At 43.3% G+C, this 20,255-nt stretch overlaps 1 protein-coding gene across 1 annotated transcript in view; it reads right to left on the reverse strand.

The window, feature by feature from the left end:
- PRKN (parkin RBR E3 ubiquitin protein ligase) overlaps positions 1-20,255 on the reverse strand; it is a 1,223,721-nt gene that overhangs the window by 203,467 nt on the left and 999,999 nt on the right. The window contains exon 8 of the mRNA XM_074948732.1: positions 2,321-2,382. Within this exon, the coding sequence (XP_074804833.1) occupies positions 2,321-2,382 (62 nt within the window). The remainder of the gene's footprint in view (positions 1-2,320; positions 2,383-20,255) is intronic.

Raw genomic sequence — 20,255 nt, forward strand, 5'->3', positions numbered from 1 at the left:
TTTTCTAGCAGAGAGGAACATTTTACACAGAAGGTCATCCCTATATTACCCTCAAGCCAATGGGGAAATCAAACGGTTTAATGGAAGTTTGAAAGAGAGTTTGCAAACGGCTAAACTGGAAGGGCGATTGTGGAGAACCTTCACTACTGATTTCTTGCAAGCACACCAGACTACACAACATGCCACAATGCAAAGATCGCCCGCAGAGTTACTGCATGGGAAACAGATGAATACTAAACTGAACATTGCTGGACTGTTAAAGGCACGACCTGATGCCCCAACCGAGGATGACGTGAGAAAAACAGTTGAACAGAACCAAGCAAAGTATAAGTCTTTCACAGACAAGCGGCAGGGTGCTAAGGAACCAAAGTTTGAGCGTGGTTCCTTCATTAGAATATGAAAACCTGGAATTTTATGAAAAGGGGACTATAAATTCACAGCTCCTCTTAAAATCATAGAGAAGAAGGGACCTTACACCGATCGACTTTCTGATGGGCGGGTATGGAATGCTTCTTATCTTGCACCTGCCTATGCACCAAGAAGAGATTATGCCAACACCCAGTCTGCACTGGATGACTTCACCGTAGTATCAACACAACAAGACATTGCACTGGAACTTGGGCTTGAGTGATGGCCTGTCAGACCCAGATGACCACCTGTCTGGACTAGAGACTATGTTATGTATTATCTACAGAGTTTTCAGTGTAATATTTCTGCCAACAGTATAATGTCTTGTTTCATATTAATGTTTACTTTAATTGGAAGAGTTTCTTAAGAGAGGAGGGAATGTGGTGTTTAGATGCTGCTTGTAATTATTAGAACTGGGAGCACTGGCTGTTGGGAGTCTGAAAGGACAGGTAACAGGAAGGGGGAGGGTGGAAGTTGAGGAGGCGGAGTGAGAGCTACCGAGGGTGCAACAGCAGCTTGGTAAAGAGGTTTCCACTTTAAAAATAAAGTCCTGTTGAAGTTCGTTAGTACCTTGCCTGGTTGCTACAACACCTCCTTAGGCTTTTGAGAGGGGGATGGGTTGAAGAGGATGTAAGGGGTTAAGATGGGTAGAAACTGTTAGTCCCAATGGGCAAGTTGGAAGCAGTATGGTTTTCTATTGTACACATGAATACAGCATATGACAGACACATTTTTAAAGACTGAAAAAAGTAAAATATGTGCTGTCTGGTCATGTAGGTAAGAAAATTCCCTGAGTCTTTCCTTTCTTCCCCTTGGCTTTTGTAGAACCTGTTTTCCTAATTTAGATGTATTTTCATTTTCTTCATTTTTTTTTCAGACCAAAGACTTTCTCTCATTAGTTGCTTCCCAACTGTTAATTTTAAGCGTGCACACTAGTTCCAGGCAGTGTTACAAAAGTCATCATTAGACTTGTTACAATTTTGCTTTTGTGAGTAGATAATCTCTGTACTTAGGTGTGTCACAGTTTCAGGGTTGACTGTATCCCCCCCCCACACACACACACACACCAGTCTTCCTGTAGGGCACCATCTTTCGGTTTCCAGTTCCTAGCTGTCACCTCTCTCGGGTGCAGACCCATGTCTCTCACATCCAGACTGAAAGCGTAGGCTTACAGTCCCTCTTCACTTCACTGTGGCTTCCCGAGAAGGTCTGACCGGGGTCCAGCCAGGGGCGTTGGAACTGGGGAGGTTGGGGGACCATGCCCCCCGCTTTTAAAAATGAATGTAGTTTGGGGGAAGGTGGCCACATTGCCCCCCCGAAACTGCAAGTCTTGGGCATGCGCGGAGTGGTGCCAGCAGGGGCTGTGCTTTGCAGCGCGGGAGCTGATAAGGTGATCAGCTCCTCCGCCATGAAGCGCAGCCCCCTGGGTGTTGTGAGGCTTAGTTTGTTTAATATTTATGAGGTGCTTTGAGGGTCTCATATAGAAAATGCTATACACATTCAAAATGTTGTGGTAGTTTTGAATAATAGGCTTTTAAAAATAAAGAAAAGTTCTGGACCAGAAAAAGATATAGATAATATCAAAGATAGCTTTAAATATCAATCCCTTAGGTAGACTTCATCCTTGTATTTTCTTGTTTGCCTATCTGCCACTTTACAGAGACTGTTTACTGCTGGAATCCTGAGTTGAAAAGCTGTGGCAGATAGCAGATGTACCAATTAATAACCTGTCAAGGCTGATGGATAGATTAAAAAAAATATTCTCACACACATCTCCTGTGTGTTTTTCTTCCCCATTTCAAGGCACTGGGGGCCATGAGACATACTCTGCTTCCCTGGAGAGAAAAGAAACTGTCTCATTAGCGTCTATCTTTCATGACACTATGATGCTGCCTTTGAGATGTTAACTCACCTGTTCTTCTCCCAGAATTCGGAAGTGATGAAGCTCTTTAATCAAGGAGTCTGGACAGCCAGCTGTTGGAAAGAAACAAAAAAATGCATTTTAAAATTCACTGTTCGTATTTTTGGGCCGCAGTATACCATGTGTAGATGCAGCGAGGACTGGATACACAGATCACATTAGACAAAAAAAGATTACATGAAACAAATTAGAAAGATAAGCTACAGTTCTATAGGCATCTGAACACTGAAAACCAGCTACCAAACAAATCCTACCACGTTTCAGAACACACAGGAATGCTTTGAAAGGTCATGTTCTGTATATCTTAGCGCTTTTCCTAAAGGGCTACAAACAGGAAAGAGAGAGAGATGAAAATACTGCCAGCCCCTAAGTGTAGGAGTCAACATATTGTAATTAGAGGGATTCACATGAAAAGCCTGGAACTGAACACAACTCAGTTCAGATCCAAATAATGGCCTGGGCCCATTTCTAAGCATAACACAAGCTTTCCTTGAGTCCCTGCAGGATTTCACAGATTTTGCAGGCCCCAGATACCACTATACTTTTTGGCTGCCTCCAGTATAATCCACTTAGCACATGTAACTATCACTCCTTGGTGTAAAACACAAACCAAATACAGGAAGAAGAGAGGTTTACCAGGCTTTTGATTAGAGCTAGATTGTCACAGCCCTTACACATTAGCACAGGGAAAAAGGAATAAGCTCTCACCTCACCCCCACTCTCTTGCTCAGTCTGTGACTCCATCCACAGTGGGGAGAACAGAGGTCACTCCCCTGATACTCCTTGTTGTAGGGTTCTGAAGTCCAGAATCTGGACAAGAAAGATCAGAGAGCAGCAATGCTCCCCTGCTCACGACCAGGGTATCTGACTGGACACATAAGTGAGGGGTGTCAGGTGACTGGGATGTGGATAGACAGGCCTAGTGGGTTGAGCGGGTGTCAGAAACCAGGGTGAGAGCTGGAGGGAACAGTCAGAAGCCAGAGGTAACAGTCAAACTGGAAGTCAGGAACTAGGTCCCAGAGACAAAGCCGGAGGCAGGAACCAGAGTGCAGAGCCAAGCGTCAGAGCCAGAATCACCTGGAGCAAGCAGAGTAACAGGCAAAATGGGGGCTCAGGCAGGGATGGGGCTTGGGCAAGGCAGAAGCAGCAGGAACAAGGCAACACTGGACTAGTCACAGTGGCTAATATGAGTGCTGAACAGCCAGCAAGCAGCAGCTGCTGCTGCTGGCTTAAGAGCCAGTCTCCTGGCCTTTCCAGCCAATCAGGTGAAATGGCTAATCAGGCAGCCTGCTGCAGGCCAGCTGTGCTTATTAGGTTGCCTGGAGACTAGTTTACTGCAGGCCCTGATTCCTGAGCGGGAGGGGGAAGGAAGCTGCTCCATAGAAAGGGGTTAAGAAATTTACTCCTCTCCCATGGCAAGGCAGGAATTAAAATTTTTTGTGCCTGCCCCAGTGCCAGTGCACCTTCCGAGATCGGACGGGATCGGGGGCCTTCCGTCCGGTATGGCCGTAGGTCAGTGCCAGTGCAGCTACCAAAAGTTACACTCTCATCCTCACGAACTAGCATTAGTGGGATACAGGTAATGCTGAAGATGGTTTTCAGGATCTCTGTCAGTACTGGAGCTTCATAGCAACAAATATCCAGCAGCACTTGTAACATATAGCAACAATCATAATTCTTCACTCGTATCAAATTTCTTGTTAAGTCCTATTGTTTCTTCCCCTTTATTAAAAATAATTCATACCTTAAACCCTCTTTCTTGTCCACCTCCTCCCCATACACATATAGGTTTGTGCACATACAACTACAGCTGGGCAAAAATTATCCACCAAAACATTTTTCAGCAAAAAATGAAAATTTGGGCTGCCCAAAACATTTCATTAATTCATGTCAATTTTGCCAAATTGTTTCAGTTTAAAAAAGGCCTTTTTATAAAAGTCACAACGATTTGTTTTGTCATTTTCTGAACAAAATGTTTAAATGTTATGTTTTGAAAACAAAATTTTGAAATCAATACAAAACGTTTCAGGTTGAACAAAACGTTTCATTCAATCCAAAATGAATTGTTCTACCCTTTTAGAGTCACAAAAATTTCAAAAAAATCACTTGGGGTTGACCCAAAACTATTCTTTTGCCCATTTTTCAAAACAGCCAGCAAACTGAAAAATCAGTTATTCCAACAGTGCTACAAATGACCTTGACTGAATTTAAAGGGGAATTTTAATTCAACTGTGTTTATAACCCTTTCATTTTCATTTTATCCCTCCCATTTGCTGGGCTTGCGACCCCAGCATTATCTTTGACATCTCTCTCTCTATTTTCCCCATACTCTGTCTGTATCGACTTCATTTAGCTTCTTACTCCTTAGTATACTAATTAGTCAGCCCTTACTTACTATTGCCAATGCAGAAACACATGTTCTTGCCTTGTTCATCTCTCACCTTGATGATCGTGACTTTCTTCTCTCTAGTCTCACTGGTTTTTAACTCTGTACCCTCCAATTTATTCAAAATGCGAATGTAAGGGAGACTGTTGCCCCCTTACTAACATTCAGTGGGGGTGTTTTGGTTGGCTAGCTCCCAGTACTAAAAGGGGAAGGATCTATGGGGAACCAAGACCCTGAGACTGATAGTCCCCAGGAACAATGGGCAGAGGCCAATGCTCCAGGTCAACCTGAATGACAGGGCGGGCAGGCTAATCAGGGAGTCAGGAGGCCAGGGTGGTCCCGTCCTTTGTGTGAGCTGGATTTGCCTGGGTCAGACAGAGTGGAGCTGAGCAAAGGAAAAAGCAGGGGCCCAAGCTAAGCTGGGGAGCAGAGCTGTGCCAGATCCAGAGGGACCAGAAAAGCAGCCCAGAGAGAGCAAACCCTGTCCTGGGAGCAGAGCTGCAGCCCCAAAGCCAGAGGCACAGCCCAGAGAGAGCAGACTTGCCCTGGGAGCAGAGCTGCAGCAACCAGAGCCAGAGGGGCCAGAAAAGCAGCCCAGGAAGCAGGTCAGTTCTGGGAGCAGAGTCACAGAAGCAGCCTGCAGAGCAGACCTGTCCTGGGAGCAGAGCTGCAGCAACCAGAGCCAGAGGGGCCAAAGCAGCAGCTCAGGGAGCTGGAGGCAGAGCAGCAGCAGCAGTGCAGAGACAGAGTGGTGCAGCTGGGGCTGGAGCAGTCTGGAGCTGGGTGTGGTGAGCAGCTGGGGAGACCGAGGGGGACCCTGGGCAGCAGGCCCACCACAGGGAGACGCCTCAGCCAAGGGGCTCTGCAGGCCAGGCTTGGATCGTAACCCCGACAGGGCGGGGGCGACACTCGGAAGAAGGGTCCTTCCACTTAGAGCCTGAGAGCGTGTGGCCACCACCAGAGCAAGTGTCAAACCCACAGCATCCCTACAGCACAGCCAGGGCCTGAGAAGAAGGCCTGGGACTTCCAAGAAACAGACTGTGAACTGCCCTGACATGCCAGAGACACTGTTTGTGATGTTCCCTGTCACAGAGTGGGGTGATGTGTTTCCTTTAACCTTTCCCATTTTTCCTTATTCTTTTTAAAATTAATTGTTGATTAAATAACTTGCATTTGCTTTAACTTATATATGTAATGGTCAGTGGGTCAGAGAAGTGCCCAGTGCAGAGAGAGTACCCCGGAGTGGGGACACCCTAGTCCCTGTCCTAGGTGACCACAGCAGGGTTGGGGGTCGAGCCCCCAGGAATCCTGGGCCCAGCCTTGTTGGGGTTACAAGGACTCTGCCAGACAGGAGAGTGGAAGGGGAGTCCTCAAGGGCAGGGAGGCCACTGGGTAAAGGAAGTGGGAGCGAGGACTCAGATCCTTTCGCTAGCCCACTTCACTGGGGTAGTGCAGAAGCCAGGAAAGTTCCCCACAAGAGCGGGACTATTCCCCTGCTTACACTAACACATCAGTTACTCCAACCACAGCACCACCTTCTTGAATCAGTACCTGATACATGGCCCAATAAAGTCAATGGAGACTCACATTGACTTCACTGGCTTTGAATAAAACCTTACTGCATAAAAGTAAAGCTCCTCTTTCTCACCTTCAAGGCTTCACATAAGCTTTCCCAAATTTAAATCTCTGCTCTTATTATTTCCTATAGTGATCCCCACTTAAAAGGCTGCATTTACCACATGGTGCTGTTTGAGAGTCAAAGTAAGATATTATTGCGAGGTAACTCTTGGCAAATGTTATCTTTAAAATATTTCCCACCTCCCATTTGCTCTCTGTGTTCCTCCCAATCCTCTCTTAGCTTCACACTTAATGTTTGTCTCTTCCTGTCCTCCAAACACCCTCTCTCTCTTATCCTTCAATCATCCCTTCCTGAAACCCACTTCTTCCAGAACTCCACCCTACTTTGGAAATGACAGATGAGGAGAACACTCTCTCCCATATATGAGTTGTGTTTCTCTGTCTCATCTTTGTCTTGTCTCTATGAGATTGTAAGCACATTAGGGTCAGGGAGAATTTCTTAGTCTGTGTTTGTGGAGAGCCAGGTATGATGCTACACAGTTATTTTTATCAATATTAATATTCACCAAGTGCATCTATCTAGCAGAAAAGAACTTTTCCATACTCTGTATTTTCTAGTACTTTCGCCTGTCCAATTTTCACATGTCTCCAGGAACTAGGCTTTCATTAGACTTTTGGAAGGTGATTCTACAGTCAAATGGATCTCAGTGTCAGTAAGACCAAAAGGAAGATGTCACTGTTTAGCAAGATGGTGGCCAGCAGTTCAGAAATGACAACTGTATTGAAAATCTTTGTATTCAAATACAGCTACTTCTTGGTGAAAAGTCCTTTCAATGTATCAGAACTTCATGTTGCTTGTGTGAACAAATCAAATGGAGTTTTATTTTAGAAAAATGGAAATAAGGAAGTAACATGGCACACAATAAAAAGAGCAAGTTCAAAAACAGCTATTTTGCTCTCTTGGGATGTTTCTGGGTGTCTTCATTTTATTTCAAATGTCCACTTCAATTGCTTGTTTTCTTTAAGTGGGCATTAGTAAAGCATGCTCCAGTACTGTGGCCCCTTTCTATATAATGTCCAATAGTTCTGAAGAAACTTTTGGGGATGATTAGTTTTTGCACTATGACTTGTAAAGAAGACTGTAACCAGACGGTAAACCAAAAGGAAAGGGGTTTTGAAAAATATATTCTACTGAAGAGCATTAAAACCACAAGAGTCTTCAAACATTTTCCTTTTAATTTCTCATCAATTATCACAGTGCAAGTGTGGTATCCATGGGGTTCACTGGCAAACCGGGAACACCAAAGCTTAGGGGGAAAATCAATATTATTTCTAGCTCTCTGATGTGCTCCTGGCAGTAGCACATGGCATAAATAATCTGCACTTTGCAGATTTCTGCTATTTTGTGTGGAATGCTTTGAGGATTATTTTTTCTGCCCTCTGTAGTACAGAATCCCTAATGCACTGTAGCCTCATCAATTACAGTAACTTTCTATTCTCCCCCTCTTCCTTCTCACTTAACTATGACTTGAAAAATGAACCACAGACATAGATGAAATGACCACACACATACACAAAAAATATAAAAACCTAGTGTGATCAAAGGAAATAAGGCAAAAGCACTGAACAAATGCCTTTCATCAGAAGCCAAAACACTGGGGTGATTTCATCTGCAGGCTGGTAAAACAACACTGAAAATGTTTACTAGTTCCTTCTTCCAACTAAATTCAGGTCTATATGATGGAGGCCTTCATATACGTCGTTTTGCTGCCATGACCTTGCAGGTTTTTGCTTACTGCTGAAGCAGAATAGGATCCAATGAGTACACAGTTGGCCTAATTCTCTACTCTGTTATGCCATTTTTACTCTGTGGTGACTATGTTGACTTCAAAGGAGTTACACTGTCATGAACCTGGTGTGATAGCATGAAGAATCAGGACCAACATCTGAGTGAGCAGAAAACCAGCATCTGAACAGATGACCTCAATGCATCTTTTTAAAAAATGCTTTAAAAATTGACTAAAAATAATTCTTTGTTTCTATTGCAATGTTCATCCCAATTTATTTGTTTCAGTAATTTTCAAAGTTACTTCATTCTCGCTTCATGTCATTATTTCATTCAAACTAATATGTGGGTAATTTGTGAGTGAAAGGTACATTTTAAGATACCAGAATTTACACTGTCAGAACTGCCATCTCACTTCATTGCAGCATTCACTTTATAAAAATACTTTCATTTAGATCACATAAGAGGAGATATCTCCAAGAGAAGACCAAACAAGCAAAATTTTAAAAAATCCAATTTAAATGACAAGCATCATGAATCCTCTGATTTGCATTGCTGCAAACAATACACAGTTTCAGTTACATTTGCTATTAAACCATGATTCCAACTATTACCAATTTAATTGCCCATATCTTTACCTTTTCTCTGACAGGTTGACAGAATTAGCCTCTGTTTTTTTATTCTTATTTAAAATTATTGCTTCATATAACCCCCTTGTAAACAGCAGTGGAAAATTCAAATCAACTCTTTTAACTTAGATATTACATAAGCTGGCAAAAATATAAATTAAATTAGTTTTTAAATGATTATCCACTACTTAAAGAGTAACTGAGTATACATAAATATAAATATTATTTAAAATATTAATAGCAAAGCACCACATTAATGCAGTGCACATAATTGAAACATACACTTAACTTTAAGCAGATGAATAGCCAAGAGCACTTGGCATCTTGCAGGATTGAACCCTTATGCACAGCAAATATTATTTGCACTTGCTTATAGTTTATTTCTGAACCAACATTTTTGAACTTTAGAAAGCACATGCTTTTCTTTGAGGGCTCAAGTCCTGGAGCCTTAAAATTCCAACTTCCCTAGCAGGAAGAGAATATAGGAAATCAATGTTATTCAAAGGAATTCTTCCCACAGAGCAAAGCTATCTCACACAGGGCAGGTAAAGTTTTAAGATTCCAGGTCTCTACATAACAAGCTTGCAAATATACAATGTTCTAAATGTATTAAAATTGCCAAAAACAATTTTATGCTTGGTAACTAACAGTGGAATGGATTGTTTTCTAATGTTCTAAATAAAAATAAATCATATTTGGGCTGAGTACAAACATGAAAAATGTGACTTTTTGGGGCGGGGGGGGAGAGGGATTATAAATGTCTGGAAAAGAAGGATAACATGAAGCTGTAATAAATGTCCATTCATTTGTCATGTCATTTTCCTAGTTCTCTTCCAAACTATTCAACTAATTAGAATAGTGATACAAAATAAGACCTTTATCCTGCTCGTGTCATTTCCAGTGAAGAAGAAGCCTGAGTCTGTGATACGGTAATCACTCTTATGGGAGCAGACAGTGATGTCAAAGGATTTAGTGACTTCATTGTACTGGTGTTAATTAAATCTTTGATGTTTCAAAAGAGCTTTTCTCAGTCACAATATTTGTACTCATATGAACAAAGGGGAAGTTAGGGAAATTGGAAAGCCCATTTTATGGAATAAATATCGTACTTTATGAAAACAGAAACAGGAGTGATGAAGACTATCTAGTGACAGGTAATTGACATGTAATATGTAGTCATTAAGTGTAAAAACCTATCTTTAAAATATTGCCTATGCTGAGAGGTCTAAAAATTTATTTGCAGAAAGTCCACACAAAGAAGGTCATTATAATAGTTTTCAAATCTTAACAAACAATAGTTTTCATTTGGAAAATCCTGAATATCACTTTTTAAATCAGAGGTGGGCAAACTACGGCCCATGGGCGACATCCGGCCTGCGGGACTGTCCTGCCCAGCCCCTGAGCTCCTGGCTGGGGAGGCCAGCCCCCGGCCCCTCCCCTGCTGTCCCCCCCTCCCCCGCAGCTTCATCTCACTGCCCAGCTAGCACTCTGGCCTGCCGCTCCTGCCAGGCAGCGGGGCAGTTGGCTCCTGCCGGGCGGCGAGGCGGTTGGCTCCGGCCGGCCGGCGGGGCTGCGAGCTCCTGCTGCTTTGAGCGGCACGGTAAGGGGGCGGAGAGCGGGGGCGTGGGGGTTGGATAAGGGGCAGGGGGCTTCGGGGGGCAGTCAGGGGACAGGGAGCAGGGGGCGGTTGAATGGGGTGGAGATTCTGGTGGGGGCGGTCAGGGGACGGGGAGCAGGGCGGAGTTAGATGGGGGGGTCCCGGGGGCCTGTCAGGGGGCAAGGGTGTGGATAGGGGTCAGGGCAGTCAGGGGACAGGGAGAAGGGGGGATTGGATAGGGGATGGGGTCCCGGGGGGGCAGTTACAGGCAGGGGGGTCCCAGGAGGGAGAAGTCAGGGGACAAGGAGCAGGGGGGGCTGGATGGGTCAGAAGTTCTGAGGGGGGCAATCAGGGGGCAGGAAGTGGGAGGGGGTGGATAGGGTGGGGCCCAGGCTGTTTGGGGAGGCACAAACTTCCGTACCCAGCCCTCCATACAGTTTTGCAACCCCGATGTGGCCCTCGTGCCAAAAAGTTTACCCACCCGTTTCAAATGCTGCTTATGTAATGCAATATCATAATGTAGCCAGACTTCAAACTGCTTGAATTCATAGACTCATCCTGTACTTATAGATAATATTTATATAATATGTCTTTTTAAGGCAAATAAACTGACCAAAATTCCAGCCACAAAGAATTTACAATCTAAGGCCTCAAGCCTGCAATCTGCATAAGCTCTTGAAGTCAGTAGATTTCCATGTAGGCGTAAGAATCATCCATGAAGATCCAGTATTGTTAACCACAAATGTTAAAAAAATCACGCATTAAGGCAAAAAATACCCTCATAAGATTGGCTTAAAAATCATGGAATTTTTTTAAAAATAGGGTTCTTTTGGTTTGTCTTCTGGTTTCTGAGCTGTTAGGGTGCACTTGCTTCACATTTTCACACTTTTATCAGGAACCATGAGGGTTAGAAACTGGCTTTATTTTAAATGAAAGCTGAGATTCTCATGCAGTCTACTAAATCTAGCAGCTGAGGCTGTAAGAAAAACACTGTTTTCAGAGTAACAGCTGTGTTAGTCTGTATTCGCAAAAAGAAAAGGAGTACTTGTGGCACCTTAGAGACTAACCAATTTATTTGAGCATGAAGTGAGCTGTAGCTCATGAAAGCTTATGCTCAAATAAATTGGTTAGTCTCTAAGGTGCCACAAGTACTCCTTTTCTTTTTAAGAAAAACACTATATACCATGACTGATGAGAGCTGGCAACACTGAGAATCTGATTGCAAGATTGGGTTCTAAACAGACAATGCACCAATGAAATCTGTCATCAGAGATGCAGCAAAAAGCAAAGTAACTGAGAAGCATGCCTTTTTAGTTCCACAACATTTATTTAGAGCCCAACCTGTAGCCCAGGGTCCATTTGTGGTCCTCAGGTCCTTTAACTTAGGCCCTGGAGAGGGACCATTTTAAGAGGAAAATGTGCATGTGATTGCTTATTGAAAAGTTTGTTCCCTGACAGTTTTCTTTAGAAGAGGAGGAGTGAAGACATAGTACCCTCTCAAATGGAGCGGGTAGTGAGGGCTGGAGCCACAGTCTTCACAAGATGGGGAGGGAAACCAAACAAGCACCCCAGCAATTGCTGCAGGAGGAGCTGGGTCTTCCATAGCACAGAGCACTAGGAAAAGGGACAGCGGCAGCTCAAGTCCCACAAAAAGAAGTAGGGAGCAGCAGGGAGCTGATTTGAAGAGGCCATGGAGGCTCATTATTTGACTTGGGGCAGTGGGCAAGTTAGGGAGAGTAGGTCAGAAAGGAAGGAATTTTTGAGGGGAAGCATTGCCATTAAGGAGTCAGAGGGAAAGGAGGGAAATATTTGGTGGTTGGTGGATGTGCCTAGGAACACTAGAGATTTGCGGAGGGAGAGATGGGCTGAGTACATGGGGGCTGACTGGAGGGAGACCAGGCTGGGGGCTCTCAGGGGGAAAAGAACAGGTGTTTCTTTCAGGCAATGGGGCTGAGGAGGGGCGTTTCTTAGGGGATCAGCTGGGAAAGTTTGATGGGTGTGTTTCGGAGGGATGGGGACACTAAAGGCAGGACTCAAAAAAGGAAGCCACCACTCACCTTCTCCAGGCCCAGCTGATTCTCTGAAAATACAGCAGAGCAGCTATGTCGTCAGTGTTTAGCGTGAGAGCTGATTTGGGAGCCAGTTTTAGACACCCAATTCAGTTTTCTTTACAACTTGAAACTGAAGAGAGGACAGGAAGGGGAAAATGGCAACTTTAAACTGCCCTCCCCTTCTAATGGTGGCTCTTGACATGAAAAGCTGGGCAACAGTGGTTTGGAGATATTTTCTGTGTGTGTGTTGTGGGGGGGCTTGTATGCCTATATTTCTTTTAATTACTTCTTGAAGAAAGACTAGGTTTCATAACAGGCTTTTGAAAAAAGTGGGTTTTGGACGGGAACTTGAAGGAAGAGAGGCAGGAGGCATGGTGGACCAGATATGGAGCTATTTCCAGAATATCCAGTTACCCGTAAAGTAAGGGTGTGTCACAACTGAGACATGGGCAGTCTGACCTAGTGGTCAGAGCAGGAGTCAGGCTGGTCAGATAGCCAGGATGTCAGAATCTGAGACAGCCCAGAGGGCAAACCGAAAGTCAGGTGTCAGGAGGGAGGCAGGGTCATAGAATCATAGAATAACAGAGTTGGAAGGGACCTCTGGAGGCCATCTAGTCCAACCCCCTGCCCAGAGCAGGACCAATCCCAACTAAATCATCCCAGCCAGGGCTTTGTCAAGCCTGACCTTAAACACTTCTAAGGAAGGGGATTCCACCACCTCCCTAGGTAACGCATTCCAGTGTTTCACCACCCTCCTAGTAAAAAAGTTGTTCCTAATATCCAACCTAAATCTCCCCCACTGCAACTTGAGACCATTACTCCTTGTCCTGTCATCTGCTATCACTGAGAATAGTCTAGATCCATCCTCTTTGGATCCACCTTTCAGGTAGTTAAAAGCAGCTATCAAATCCCCCCTCATTCTTCTCTTCCGTAGACTAAACAATCCCAGTTCCCTCAGCCTCCCCTCATAAGTCATGTGTTCCAGACCCCTAATCATTTTTGTTGCCCTTCGCTGGACTCTCTCCAATTTCTCCACATCCTTCTTGTAGTGTGGGGCCTAAAACTGGACACAGTACTCCAGATGAGGCCTCACCAATGTCGAATAGAGGGGAACGATCACGTCCCTCCATCTGCTGGCAATGCCCCTACTTATACATCCCAAAATGCCATTGGCCTTCTTGGCAACAAGGGCGCACTGTTGACTCATATCCAGCTTCTCGTCCACTCTCACCCCTAGGTCCTTCTCTGCAGAACTGCTGCCTAGCCATTCGGCCCCTAGTCTGTAGCGGTGCATTGGATTCTTCCATCCTAAGTGCAGGACTCTGCACTTGTCCCTGTTGAACCTCATCAGATTTCCCTTGGCCCAATCCTCCAATTTGTCTAGGTCCCTCTGTATCCTATCCCTATCCTCCAGCATATCCACCACTCCTCCCAGTTTAGTGTCATCTGCAAACTTGCTGAGAGCGCAATCCACACCATCCTCCAGATCATTAATGAAGATATTGAACAAAACCAGCCCCAGGACCGACCCTTGGGGCACTCCGCTAGATACCGGCTGCCAACTAGACATGGAGCCATTGATCACTACCCGTTGAGCCTGACAATCTAGCCAACTTTCTACCCACTTTGTAGTGCATCCATCCAGCCCATACTTCTTTAACTTCCTGACAAGAATACTGTGGGAGATCGTGTCAAAAGCTTTGCTAAAGTCGAGGAATAACATGTCCACTGCTTTCCCTTCATCCACAGAACCAGTTATCTCATCATAGAAGGCAATTAGATTAGTCTGGCATGACTTTCCCTTGGTGAATCCATGCTGACTGTTCCTGATCACTTTCCTCTCATCTAAGTGCTTCAGAATTGATTGCTTGAGGACATGCTCCATGATTGTTCCGGGGACTGAGGTGAGGCTGACCGGCCTGTAGTTCCCAGGATCCTCCTTCTTCCCTTTTTTAAAGATTGGCACTACATTAGCCTTTTTCCAGTCTTCCGGGACTTCCCCCGATCGCCATGAGTTTTCAAAGATAATGGCCAATGGCTCTGCAATCACATCCGCCAATTCCTTTAGCACTCTCGGATGCAACGCATCCGGCCCCATGGACTTGTGCACGTCCAGTTTTTCTAAATAGTCCCGAACCACTTCTTCCTTCACAGAGGGCTGGCCACCTCCTCCCCATGCTGTGCTGCCCAGTGCAGTAGTCTGGGAGCTGACCTTGTTCGTGAAGACAGAGGCAAAAAAAGTATTGAGTACATTAGCTTTTTCCACATCCTCTGTCACTAGGTTGCCTCCCTCATTCAGTAAGGGGTCCACACTTTCCTTGACTTTCTTCTTATTGCCAACATACCTGAAGAAACCCTTCTTGTTACTCTTAACATCCCTCGCTAGCTGCAACTCCAGGTGTGATTTAGCCTTCCTGATTTCATTCCTACATGCCCGAGCAATATTTATATACTCATTCCTGGTCATTTGTCCAATCTTCCACTTCTTGTAAGCCTCTTTTTTGTGTTTAAGATCAGCAAGGATTTCACTGTTAAGCCAAGCTGGTCGCCTGCCATATTTACTATTCTTTTTACACATCGGGATGGTTTGTCCCTGTAACCTCAATAAGGATTCTTTAAAATACAGCCAGCTCTCCTGGACTCCTTTCCCCCTCATGTTATTCTCCCAGGGGATCTTGCCCATCAGTTCCCTCAGGGAGTCAATGTCTACTTTTCTGAAGTCCAGGGTCCGTATTCTGCTGCTTTCCTTTCTTCCTTGTGTCAGGATCCTGAACTCGACCATCTCATGGTCACTGCCTCCCAGGTTCCCATCCACTTTTGCTTCCCCTACTAATTCTTCCCAGTTTGTGAGCAGCAGGTCAAGAAGAGCTCTGCCCCTAATTGGTTCCTCCAGCACTTGCACCAGGAAATTGTCCCCTACCCTTTCCAAAAACTTCCTGAATTGTCTGTGCACCGCTGTATTGCTCTCCCAGCAGATATCAGGATGATTTAAGTCGCCCATGAGAACCAGGGTGTGCGATCTAGTAGCTTCTGCGAGTTGCCGGAAGAAAGCCTCGTCCACCTCATCCCCCTGGTCCGGTGGTCTATAGCAGACTCCCACCACAACATCACCCTTGTTGCTCACGCTTCTAAACTTAATCCAGAGACTCTCAGGTTTTTCTGCAGTTTCATACTTGGTCAGGTTACTTGGAGATCAGTAGTAGAAGTGATTCTGAGCAGGGAGAACCCACTTACATGGACAACTTCCTCTTCCTGTGCTTGGGTTAAATAGAGGCTGGGGACAAATCAGGACCCTCAGGATTCCACCAATCAGATCCTAGAACTGGAGTCCTCCTGTTAGAGATCAGCTGCTATTCTAGCAGCTGTTAAGAGGGTGGGAGGTTGGGACTGCCGAGTGCTTAAGAGCCCTGATGACCAGCATTCAAAACCCAAAGTCCCTGACAGGGTATGAGGACAATCCAGCAAAAGTACATAACAAATGTGTATCTTGTACACATACTAAATACCACCTCTATTAAGTTGCATTTCCTAAGGAAATCAGAAATGTTCTAATTAAGTAGCTATACTGATTATCAGAGGCTTATTAAAATATACATGTATCCACTACAAGTCACTACAACACCCTGTGTGCCATTCAATTAGTCTAGCTATGCTATTTATTTATTTTTGAGAACAATTAAAAGTATTACACTGGATCAATTCCTATGTAATCTTGTCAAATAAAAGGTGTCATTTATAAAGACTGTATTGTATCCCCGATAAAGTCGGCTTGGGGCTGGATTAATTTTTAACTCAGCTGCATGTAGCAGTAAAAAACAAAACAAAACACCCAAACACATTGAGGGAGACTACTTCTCCCCATTGCAACAAACAAAGAAGATAACTGGCCAGATAACTGGTTTGTGTTGGAGGGGTTTTTTGGGGGGGGCTTAAGGAAATATTTAGAACAGATCTGGACAAACATTATTGATTTAACATCACTTAAATCACTGAACTATAGAATGCCAGGATTCTATTTTTGGCAATGTAGTTGATATGCTCTGCACTGCTGTCTGACGAACTATCCAAATAGTTCCTCAAAATCTAAAATTTTCTAAAAAACAAACAAACTCAACATTGCTCAGTAGAATGAGACCACGTGGTGACCAGACTCCAGAGCAGACTTAGCAGACTGCACCAACTCGTGTTGCATTCCCAGGTTCCAATTCCATCCTCAAGCACACCCATGCAGTTCCTGATAAAGTCAGTGAGCATAGTGCTTACATATCAGAGGTCAGAACAGAGTCCATACTGTCCATCCACAATGGAACACTAAACCAGGACCCTCAACAGCTCGACAAAGTTACTAAACTTGTGCCAACTGGATGTCATTCTTTGCATATTTTACAGAGACACTTTGCAGACACGGTCCCCGACAATCGGTTCTGATTTTTATAGTTACGTATTGCTATAAAACCTATTTTTACAGGTATTTACATCTTGGCACCACCAATAAAAAAAAAAGAGCAAAACTCATCACAATATTAACTTTTTAACTGAGATACAATGGAGTGGTTCTAAGCTCCTTCCCCTGGAATAAAATCTCTCTACTGGCTTCAACTGCATAAACTTTGTTAGAGTGGAAATCTCATCGCAGGAATCTGGGTTGAAAGGAGTTTTGCACTGTTGGTATACTAGGTTTTTAGCTCAATCAGCTCAATTCATGAAAGGTTTTTTTCATCTTTTATTCAGAAAGTAGTCAAAATCTCCAAAGCAAACTCTGTTCTTTTGAATTCCCACCTTCATGCTGGCACTGGCCTTTGATGATGATCCAGTACTTTTCAGAAAGCAAGAGAGAGGTCAGGAGCTTTCAGCATGTGGTGAAGACTTTATAAGAGTGGAAATTGTCTTCTCAGAGAAAACCCAACTATTGCTGAATAAAAGTCTACACAGGGCAAAAATAACCATCTAAGAATTTCATTTCCAGTTATTGAAGGCCATCTCTTGAAAAGACTGTCATTTCTGAATGCCAGAATGAAACAAGTGCAATGTAGAAGGCACTAAAAGGGATTTTAAAATAGAAATGAAACCAAAATTCACACAGTAGTTTTTCCACTGATGGCTTGATAATAGAAGTATATTATAATACCGCAGGTCCAGTGAATCAGATTTTGAGTGGAAACATTTTTTGTTGCACTTAAAACTTGACTTAAAAACTTCCCTTCTATAATGAGAGAGAGAGAGAGCGCTGTCTCAGCAATTCATGTTGCAATGAAATCCCTTGTCACATGAGCACTTTATATTGCATCAAATAAGGCTACAATGCAGGCTATGTAATGTGGAATAACCCATTCTGCCATCAAGAAAATTGTGCCAAAGAACAAACACAGATTTCCACCCCTTCTAACTACAAAACCTGTTGTAAAGGAAATTAAAATGGAATATAAAAAAGGTCATTTACTGTAACCAGGAGTGTAAAAGTCAATGTTCACCAAAAATCTGAAAGAAGAAACCAAATACACACAAACACACAAAGTATTACTTAAACAATTACTGTTGGAGAGTAGAATGGCAAATAAGATTCAGTGACCCAGAAATAGCAAAGCTTTCTTTTGTTACATCTGGATTTTTTTGCCCGATATGATGTCACTCTATATAAACAGTGCATAAAGCACATGCAATTCCTTTATAGCTGTACAGCATTTATGAGTCCAACATAAGTCTTTCACTGAGAGCTTAGACAAATATTTAGACTGCTACATTAGTGGTTCAGACTGTAAATGAAACGAGCCTATGCTACTCTAAACGCAAACACTCATGGACGAAAACCCATCCAACCAAGAGAGAATTTTAATAAGCCATGGAATAAGTAATGTCTCACAAAAAAGCTCAAAAATATTTGGACAAAAGACTATGGTTTACTGCTTTCTAAAGAGATCTTATGGCAGATGATCACCTCCAGAACTTTCAAGAGTGAAGCATTTGTTTACAAGTGACCTGCATTCTTTTTGTGCTGCTGAATTCTTACTCTGTTAGCTATTTCTAATATACCCCTTCCTCCTCCCCACCAGCAATATATGTATTCACATTCTATATGTATTCACATTCTATCGCTCTCTGTGATGGAACCTGGCAATGTTCCACTCTCTGTGAAATGAAGACAGTTTTGCATTTCACCTTAATCAGATCAAATTAGGACAGGTGGTAACCCTGCAGGCAACATAATTATGAAAAATGTCTGTGTTCAATACAAACTGTCCTTCCAGCCTCCTAGTCTAATAGGACATCATAGTACAATCTTTTTACATTTTACTGGCAGCTCAGAACACAAAGGCCCACAAAGGATCAGATTCTGCTCTCATTTATGCCAGTGTAAATCCAGAGAAACTCCACTGAAGTCTCCCTGTACTTCTACTGGCGTGAAAAGAATCAGAATTTGTCCCTGAGTGCATAATTTGATGTGGGGATGAAATCTAAAGTTAAATACAGGACAAAAGAAATTAAGTCTCTCTCTACTCAGGAATAATTTTAGTAACAATGTGCAAGACAAGCTGATCCTATATTACAAACGGCGAGTCGTGTTTCTGCTATAAAAAAGGCAGTAATAAATACTGGAGATAGTGCGGCTGGTTTGACAAAGAGAAAACTTGGAAAGGCATCAGTGCTCCCAAAGGCAGAAAATTAGGGATTTTCCTGATTGTGCACTGATATGATGGCCTTACTTCTGAACAGAACACTTACAGTGAATAGCTGGCTCGGCAGAATTGATATAAACTGAAAATTGGATGCAAAACTCCATTCTACATTAAGGGGATAATACACCCAGCTTCATTTACAATATTACTCCTCAGAAGACACCCCAAGCACCGCAATAACAAATGTTATATCAAAGATGCACTCAGCAACAAATGCAATATGAGTCTCTGTGAGGCAATTTTTCAGAGTGTCAGAATTATAATATCACTCCATGGAAACAAATTAAGCAGCACAAGCTCGGCTGTTGGGATCACTTTATTAGCAATGCAATGCTATTTCATAAAGAATGCATTGCTGCATATCTGTCAATAAACATCAAAGATGGCCTATCCATTTTTATGGAGCACAACTTATTATTTGCATATGAAATAAACAAAACACTTTAACATCCGGCTCTCTTTCTGCAATGCATTTAAAATATTACTGAAAAACTGATCGTCTTTACTGCTCACCTAGAGTCCATTCCAGTTTGGGGTTGTTGTTTTTTTAATCAAGAGGGTGCAACATTTAACAGGCTTCCCAAAAACATCAGTTAAGGAATACTGAATATTATCTACCAAATGGGTACATATCTCTTTTTGAACACTTGCTGACATCTCCTGGAAAACTCTGAAAAAAATATTCTCCTTGCAGACAATTCTGCTTAGATATATCATACCACATACATGCATAACCTTAACTCTGTCCCTCGTGCACAACCATTACAATCCTGGGCCAGGTCATTGGCTATCGAGTACCTATGAGGTAGTGATATGTAAAGGTGACTCACCTTTGCACTTCCCTGATCCTCAAGTTGTTCTCAGAAGGCTGTACCTCTTGCATTGTGTTACAGCATTCTGATGGCTGCTATAACTTATTTCCGGAATGCAATGGCCACAAGGGGACAAAAAGAGAGCTAAGGATTGGCATGGTACTACATGTAGCAATGGATAAGAACACCTACATCAGCACTATGCCATCAGAGACTCACCTTCATATTGAGATGACCCTCCCTGAGCAGGTTCATGCACTTTTATGGCCAAATTACACTGGCAGAGCAGCGGTAAGCAGCTGTTCCACCATACCAGAGGATCTCACTTCCCAGTCTTTAATTATACGATCACATAACATTTCTCAAATAATCCAGTATAATATCATGCAACTTTTTTCTGTTTCATAAATACA

This window comes from Natator depressus, chromosome 3 (assembly GCF_965152275.1).
Source record: "Natator depressus isolate rNatDep1 chromosome 3, rNatDep2.hap1, whole genome shotgun sequence".
Lineage (NCBI taxonomy): Eukaryota > Metazoa > Chordata > Testudines > Cheloniidae > Natator > Natator depressus.